The 8848-nt window shown below is 49.6% G+C and overlaps 1 protein-coding gene across 2 annotated transcripts; it reads right to left on the reverse strand.

Annotated features, from left to right (window-relative positions):
• Window positions 1-347: 347 nt before the first annotated feature.
• On the reverse strand, window positions 348-7718 carry Tmem40 (transmembrane protein 40). Of its 2 annotated transcripts, XM_050148561.1 has the most exons (8): window positions 7670-7718; window positions 6069-6104; window positions 5712-5744; window positions 5312-5359; window positions 2486-2557; window positions 2308-2382; window positions 1749-1811; window positions 348-820 (listed from the first exon to the last, which is right to left on the reverse strand). In XM_050148561.1, the coding sequence occupies exons 2-8, from the start codon at window positions 6088-6090 to the stop codon at window positions 801-803; spliced, it is 333 nt and encodes a 110-aa protein (XP_050004518.1). In that variant the 5' UTR covers window positions 6091-6104; window positions 7670-7718; the 3' UTR covers window positions 348-800. The 2 variants fall into 2 exon arrangements, with proteins under 2 accessions (XP_050004518.1, XP_050004517.1); XM_050148560.1 differs by lacking the exons at window positions 6069-6104; window positions 7670-7718 and having other exon boundaries at window positions 5712-6029.
• Between the last annotated feature and the right edge of the window lie 1130 nt (window positions 7719-8848).

The following is an 8848-nucleotide window of genomic DNA, read 5'->3' on the forward strand; positions in this document are numbered from 1 at the left end:
AAATATTTATTTATTATGTATACAATATTCTGTCTGTGTGTATGTCTGCAGGCCAGAAGAGGACACCAGACCTCATTACAGATGGTTGTGAGCCACCATGTGGTTGCCGGGAATTGAACTCAGGACCTTTGGAAGAGCAGGCAGCGCTCTTAACTACTGAGCCATCTTTCCAGCCCGTTTCTTTATTATAATTAACCAATGTCCTTCCTCCATCAGCGTATGCCTTTAATCCCACCCCTCGGGGAGGCAGAGACAAAGAAGAAACCTAAAGGAATATTTAGTCGACTCTTTTTTAGCATAGAGAACAGAATGTTTATTTGGGTTTTCAAGGAGTCCAAGGTCAACAGGCTAGTCACTGGGTGATGGAGTCACAGCTTTAGTCCCAGACATCTTACCTGACAGGTTCTCCTGAGGACACAGTCTGATAGCTCCCTACCTCTGGCAGTAGACTATCCCAGGAAGACTCTGAAGGAACTGTGAGTATGGCCTGCGGATCTGAGAAAGACCCAAACCCACAGATGCCAGCCTGTGGGGCCCTAAGATCAGTGGTGTCCCCAGTCTTTCTTGCTCATTTAGATGCCACCCCTTCTCTTGCCCCCCTGGAGACTGTGTGTTAATCTGCAGACCGAGAACATGCCCACTGGTGCTAACACTGAGACCACAGGGAAGGAAAGAGCTCTTTATTGCAGGCGTGGCCTCCTGGTGCCTTCCAGCATGGCATTCTGTCTTCTGGGCTCAGGTATGGCAGTGGTTACAGTGGTCACATTGGGGCCTGGCTCAGACGCCATCAGACAGAGTTCTCAATCAGTTCTCCTGAACCCTGGAAGGCAAAGGCGGCAGGATGATATAGGATCCTTCAGGCAGTCAAGTCCTGTCCCCACCACCACCTCAAATGCCCAAACAACACAGGGAAGGTGGCATATGGTCCTCCCTGAAGGCACTGTGGGTCCCCGGGGTCCCTAGTTGTGGAGGTATTATCCCCTCTCCATCCCCAGCACAGAGACACACTACCCCTGCCTGGCTTCCAGACTCTGAGGCACAAGAGCACCACATGCAAAGTTGCTGGGCTGTTAGTCAAAGACAGTGGGTGGGAGTATGGCTCTGTAGCAGAGCAGTGTCTTAGCATATGTGAAGCCTTGGGTCCCATTCTAGCCACACAGACACACACACACACACACACACGCACACACGCACGCCTGCACACGCACATACTGAGACACACACGCACATGCACGCTCACACTGAGACACACACGCACACACACATGCATGCACACGCTCACACTGAGACACACACACATACAAACTCACGCACACATGTGCACTCACAGAGACTCTACTTTAGCCCAGGCTATGTCAAAGGCATCCACAAAGTTACTTAACACAGACAGGGAGGAAGTAGCGTTTGGGGAGTGCAGGCTCCTTGCTTTCCTTCGTGTTTATGCTTACAGCCCTCTGCACCCTTCCTTACTTGATGGGCTGCCTCATGCAGTAAAATTATACCAATTTTCCAGTGGAGAAACCCAAGGCTCAAAGAGGCTACGGACAGCTGGACTGTGGCTTGACTAGCGTGTTGTGGGGCTTGGGCTCCATGGCCAGCACAGAAAAGGGCTGTCTGGGGTCACAGAACAGAGGCAGAACCTGAGCTTCAGCCTCCTGCCTCCAGGACTGTCCCTAGACAGCAGTCCTCTTTCAGAGAAGAAAGCCCCAATCAGGAGAGTTCGGATCCGGTGTGTGCAGCACCATTACCTGGCAGCCTGAACTTCTGCAGGAGGGGAATGAAGCCCTGAAGTACGCTGTGGATCCGGTACACTGCTCAGAAGCAAGGGGAGATGCTGGTCAGGATGGTGACCCCTCAAGGGCCCCAGGGTCAGGCTCACTCCCTGCTGCCCCAGGACCGAGGCACACCCCACGCAAACAAAGCCCTAACATGCAATTTTAGGCTAACGTCAATAACAGTGCTGTGGCTATTACACGGAAAAGAGTCACAGGCAGTAATAACAGGGACAGGAAACCCAGCGACCTTGATGCCTGGCTCCCCTCGCTTGTTTTCAGTATCTGAGGAGCTATGCGTGTTTGCTACTTTAAACTGTTTTTGTGGGACTGCCCCCCTTTTTTCCACAAGGTTCTGCCAAGGACCTCTCACTGACCTCACATGCGGTCAGGAAGAAAACACAAACATCAGGAATTGATTTAAAAAAAAAAAAAAAAGTTTAGATCATGACTCTTGGCAAGTGTGATGGCCAGCCACCACCCCTCCCTCTAGGAGCCTTGCGGGTCTGTGGAGCTTTCCCACAGGACCACTTACCCAGCCCGAAGTAGATGCCGATGGTCTCCAGGGAGGCGAAGGTGAGCAGGCCGACCCCCAGGGACATGAACCAGTCTTCAAAGGCAGCAGGGAAAGAACAGTGAAGTGAGCCTTTGGGCTGTAGGTCAGCACCCTGTCCTCCCATGCAGCCCCTTCCCAGGTCCCCAGGGAGGCTCACCTGCGTAGTAGTGATAGCACACCAGCAAGGCTCCAATGGCAAAGCAGAGGAGGACGAAATGGAAAAACTCATCTACAAGAAAGGGTAGAGGCTGGTTCTCTCTCTCTCTCTCTCTCTCTCTCTCTCTCTCTCTCTCTCTCTCTTTCTCTTTCTCTCTCTCCTCTATGCAGCCCAGGGTTACCTTCAATTTAGGATTCTTCTGCTTCAACCTTCAGAGTACTAGGGTTACAGGTGTGTGCCACAACCCCATGCCTGTTCTCTTGGTTTTATGTGTGTGTTGTTCCTGTAACCCTGGAAAACTTGAAACTCTCTGTGTAGACCAAGCTAGCCTTGATATCACAGAGATCCACCTGCCTCTGCCTCCAGAGTACGAGGATTAAAGACATGCACCACGATGCCCAGCTATTTATTTATCTATTTGTTTGTTTGTCTGTCTGTCTGTTTGAGGCAATGTTCCACTGTGTCACCCTGGCTGTCTTGGAGCTCATAGAAGTCTAACTGCCTTTACCAGCCTAGTGCTGGGATTAAAGTGTGTGCCACTATGCCCAACTGCTCTATTTTTTATTTTATTTGTGTGGGGGTGCATGCATACCCCCACATAAGTGTGCATCAAGTACCCACCGATGTCAGAAGGGTGAATCAGATCCCTTGGAGCTGACATTTGTGAGGATCTGATATGAGAGCTGGGATCCAAACTCCAGTCCTCTGACAAAGAGGAAATGCATTTAACTGCTGGACCAAGAAGAGGATCCAGCCTCTTCTTGTTTTAAAAATGACGGTGCTTCTGCTCCTGACCAACCAGAGTTATATAGCACCCCAGGAGTCCCTTTTTGTGCCCTATCTCTCTTCGTTATTTTTGGAACATGCACAGCCATGCAGCTTGGGCTTTATCTCTGTGTTTATTGTCCCCTGCTCCCTGGGCTCTAAGTCTTTGAGAAGGAGAATCCCAGTCAGCTTCCTGCCCAAGGAAACTCAGCAGCTAGAGCAGCCACACACGGTGCTCTGGAGCTCATTTGTTGAGTGAGCATTAAAAACAATTGTGAAACATGCAAAGGCACCAAGTGCAAAGCTCTGAGGCTAACAGGCGTGAGAGAGGTCGGACCTCGGGATGCTGGGCACTGAGGGAGGGATGTCACCAGGGTCAATAGTGGTCTCCTGCTTTCTCAGACAAGAAGAATATAAAAGAGAGTTAAGGAAAGTCAGGAATGGTGGTACACACTTGTGACCCAGTAATGGGGAGGCTGAGGACAAAGGACCCAAGTTTGAGGTCAGTCTGGGTTACATAGACAGAATAAAACACTGCCTCCCACACATTAAACAAAGCAAAAGTCAACCTAGACCAGGGCGAGCAAACCCTGCTGCCTGGGGAAGGGTCTTTCTCAGAGGAAATGAGCAAGGTCAAGACTGAATCAAAGGCTCCAGATTCCAAAGGCAGAGGGATTGCCTTCTTCCTTTGGGGCATAATACGCCCTACCACTCTCGAAACAAGGCAGACGTGGCCTGTACTTTGAGACTCTGGGTTTCCGTCCAATGAGCCCTTGATGCCCTATCCCCACCCTCAGCCAAACAGTGTGCTATAGTGGTCAGGGACCAAGACTAAGAAAGGGCATAAGCCCAGGGCTCTCATTTCCTGAAAAATGGGAATGTCGGGGGAGCTTTGGAAGTAACTCAAGCTTTTTCTAGAACAACTACCATTTGCTTAATCAGAAAACATGGGGGGAGGGGAGCTGGAGAGATGGCTCAGAGGCTAAGAGCACTGACCACTCTTCTGGAGGTCCTGAGTTCAATTCCCAGCAACCCACATGGTGGCTCACAGCCATCTGTAATGAGATCTGGCGCCCTCTTCTGGCCTGCAGGCATACATGGAGGCTGAACACTGTGTACATAATAAATAAATAAATCTTTGAAACAAACAAACAAAAAAATCAGAAAACATGGTGAGGAACCGGAGAGTTAGTTCAGCAGTGAGTACTGCTATTGCAGAAACCCAAGTTGGATTCACACCACCCATCCCTACCAGCCTCCAGCCAGACACCTGTAACTCTAGCTCCGGGGGCTCTGACACCCTCTTCTGACCTCCTTGGACACAGACACTCATATAAATATTTTTCTTAATCTTATAAACAAATCAAAAACCAAGGTCTCCCTTTCCTACTGTCACGGTCTTCCAGGAAGTCCTCATGGAGTCAGGCTTGAAGCAGAGGAAGGCCTGAAGCGCTCATCACTTCTCCAGTGGAACTTCATGAACCCCACAGCCTAACTATGCCCCGCCAGAGGGCATGAGAAACATTTATCATCTCCCCGTGTTTTCAGAGTGTAACACTGGCTGTCAATCCAGGGCATTCCACTTCATTAGCTGTCAGGTCCCCACCAACCATGGGCTCAGTTTCTACATGAAGAGATAGAGCCGGGCAGTGGTGGCACATGCCTTTAATCCCAGCACTTGGGAGGCAGAGGCAGGCAGATCTCTGTGAGTTCAAGACCAGCTTGGTCTACAAGAGCTAGTTCCAGGACAGGCTCCAAAGCTACAGAGAAACCCTGTCTCGAAAAAAAAAAAGAAAAAAGAAGAAGAAGAAGAAGAAGAAGAAGAAGAAGAAGAAGAAGAAGAAGAAGAAGAAGAAGAAGAAGAAGAAGAAGAAGAGATAGGCATCGCTGCTTGTACCCCACCCCCACACCCCCAGGTAACTAGAGCTGAGGACTTTGCTAACTGTGAGGCCCTTGGCAGAGCTGACTGGGGTTACCGTCATTCTAGCTGCCAGCCATCAAACACACACAGAAATCTGGACCAGCTAGGTGAGCACGGCTCCTGACCACCGGCTTACTTACCGTCCTTCTTTATGTTCAGCCTTGTTAACTCAGAGGCCTCCACTTCTCCTTAAGAGAGAAAAAGAGAGAGATGTGTTTTGTAGATTGCTGCTCTGGCCTTAGAGACTTGATTGCTGGGTGTTTGTGGATCAGACAGTTCTCACAGCAGGAGCAAGAGGCGGGACCCTGAAGGTAGGAGTGGCTGTCCCCGGGACCCTCACTGACTTCCTCATCCCCCTGTAGGCCAAGCCCTGTTCTTCCTTCCATCTCCCCTCTGATGGAGACTTCTTTTCGAATCATGGGGGTGTTGACACAGGCTCCAACACTAGAACTGGCCCATTCTCTCAGGCCGTTTGTGGTCCTTTCTGGCCCCTCTGGAATCCACACAGCCTCCTGCTGTTCTTGGAGCTTATATATTTACCCCCCGTTGAGCCGGAACCTCTCCTTCGGAGTCCTAGAAATGAGAAACTCAATGTTAGTGCCAGGTTGGCCAAAGCTCCTTGCCAGGGGCTTTCACCCCTGTGACCAGTCACCCGGAGGTGACTAAGGAAAGACTCTAGGTAATTTTCCCGCCATGGGATCCAAGGGACCTTTCCTTGGCTGATGTCTGCTTCCTCTTGCCTGGACCCCCATTCCAACATCCCACAACTCCTCTCCTGCCCGTTGCATGCAGCCAGGTCCCTGCAGTTCCCTGGAGTTCCCCGCATCTCAGTCATGACCCTGAGAGACATCACTCAGCTCCAGGATCCTTGACTCCCTCCACTTCCTGGCAACTCACCTGACTCCCCAGCAAGCACCATTTCCCCAGCAGCACCTGCACGGGAGGAGAATCAGTGAGCACACACATGATGGTGCTCTCCTGAGAAGGAGCGCCACGGAGGAAGGTAGGCTACGTGGAGACTTACACACTGATCTGGTATAGGCTGGATAGGGACTGGAGCAGACGAAGGGTTCCTGCTCCATCTAATTGGCAGTTACCCCATCATGTCAAGTCGTGGAAAGCTAGTACTTTTTACTTAAAACAAAGCAAAATCGTGACTGGAGAGATGGTTGAGTGTACTAGATGCTCACAACCTCCTGTAGTACCAGCTTCAGGGGATCTGATGCCCTCTGCTGGCCTCTTCTGGCACTGCACTCATATGCCTAAACCCACACTCAGACACATACGTATAAAAATGTGGTACAGGAGAAATAGCTCCTCTTTCAGAGGACCTGGGTTTGGTCCCCACCCTCATGGCAGCTCTAATCTGTTTGTAACTCTAATTCTAAGAGATTCAACTCCCTTTCTAGCCTTCGCAGGCATCCACATAGTACACAGACATACATGTAGGCAAAACACTCAAACACAAAATAAAATAAAAAATCTTTAAAATAAAGAAAAAATGAAAATCTTTCTAAAATCAAAATAACAACAAAAATCCTTGAGTTCAGTCTCTAGAGTTCAAATAAGTGAATAAATAAATTCAGATAAGCAAATAAGACAACACAAAGATCATCCCCAGTGCCCGTGCTCAGAGGCAGCCATGTGCATAGTCTAATATGTACAGTGTGGATCTTCCCACTCTGAGTGTACCCAAGCTTCTTGCTGTTTCTCTGGTCATCACCGGGAGTTGGGGGTTAGGCGGGCATTGGGGAACTGGCTCTCTCACTGGGTAGTGTGCCTCTGGGGGCTCTTTGATGAACTAACTCAGTCCGCAGACCTCCCTGCTCCATTGCAGTGCTGCTGACCAAAGCGCCCTGTTGCTTACACTCACCTCCGTGTTTTCTGCACCATCACGCAGGGCTCTGGGAAACAGTTCATAAACGGGGATGCGGGATCTGAGACTTTCTTTCTTTCTTTCTTTCTTTCTTTCTTTCTTTCTTTCTTTCTTTTTTTTAAAAATATTTATTTATTTATTATGTATACATTATTCTGTCTGTGTGTACGTCTGCAGGCCAGAAGAGGGCACCAGACCTCATTACAGATGGTTGTGAGCCACCATGTGGTTGCTGGGAATTGAACTCAGGACCTTTGGAAGAGCAGGCAATGCTCTTAACCACTGAGCCATCTCTCCAGCCCCGATCTGAGACTTTCTTAAACAGTGCAGGGTTCCAAGGGAGGGAGTGGGTCATACCCATTTTGCTGATGGTAAAACTGGAGCCCAGATCTATTGGGTGACCAGTCAACACCACGCTGAAAGTCAGGGTTCCAGTCAGCCATGAAGACTGACTGTCCTTGAGTCATGGCAGAGGGCACCCCAGTGCCCCCTGGATTGCTGCGGCCTGGCTACCTCATCTCTGCTTGGGAGTCTTCGGATCATGAGACTCCGCCCCTTGTCCTGCCCACCGGTCCTCAACCCTCATGGTTCTCTTCCCCAAAGCCAGGGGACAAGCCGTCACCTCCATAGAGCTGGAGCTCATCCTTCAGCACCTCCAGGTCCCCGTGGTCAGCACCTGTGGGGACAAACCTTGGTAACTCTCCCCACTGTCCGAGTGCCACCTCCCTCCTCCCACACCTGGTCTCCAAAAGGAAAACAGAATCACAGGGCCTTACGCTCAGTGCCCCCTAGGTTACTATGTTCTATTACTGACATGAAACTGTATGTCTCACTGGACCTGAGGCAGTCAAGAGTAGTTAATGCCCGTGGGAGAGATGGCTCAGAGGTTAAGAGCGCCGGCTGCTCTGGCAGGACCCAGGCTCAGTTCCCAGCACCCACATGGCAGCTCACAATTTCCTGTAATTCTATTTTCAGGCGATCTGAATCCTCTTCTGGCCTCTGAGGGCATAGGCATGTACATGGTACGTATACATACAGGCAAGCAAAACATGCCTACACATAAATAAATTAACCTTTAATTTTTAATAAACTTTATTTTATTTTATTATGTATACAATATTCTGTCTGTGTGTATGCCTGCAGGCCAGAAGAGGGCACCAGACCTCATTACAGATGGTTGTGAGCCACCATGTGGTTGCTGGGAATTGAACTCAGGACTTCTGGAAGAGCAGGCAATGCTCTCAGTCACTGAGCCATCTCGCCAGCCCTTAAATTTTATATAATAAGAATACTTATCATTCATTAATCTCTAAGGTGTGCCAATGGTGCACTAAGTAATTGATATTGAATGTTTCCCTTCGGTTCTCAGCGAAGAGTACGGAGAGGGCACCAGGACACGCCTATCTATCCTGCAGCAAGGCGGCTGAGGCTCAAAGGTTCGCAGACAGCTCAGGGAGCAGCTTGGGAAGAGAGTTTGCCTAGTGCATGTGAGACACTGATCTGACCCCAGCACAGGGATGTGCGTGATGGAGAGAAAAACAAAAAGTAAAATGATTCTACCAAACGTACAGGTCTCCTGTAGAACCCGAATTCCTGGTGTGCTTTTTTTTTTTTTTAATTTGTTGTGGTTTTGTTTATTCATCATCCTCATCATCGTTATGGGTGCTGGAGATCAGGCTTCTGGGTGCTGAGCACAGGCTCTGCCTTGAGCTACACACCCAGATCCCCGGCTAAATTGTACCTCCAGAAATAGAACCCACGATCAACTCCAGCATTGTAAGTAGCGTTTACCAAGCACTTT

Source organism: Alexandromys fortis, unplaced genomic scaffold, assembly GCF_014885135.2.
Source record: "Alexandromys fortis isolate MF-2015 unplaced genomic scaffold, M_Fortis_MF-2015_v1.1 scaffold_59, whole genome shotgun sequence".
NCBI classification, from domain to species: Eukaryota; Metazoa; Chordata; class Mammalia; order Rodentia; family Cricetidae; genus Alexandromys; species Alexandromys fortis.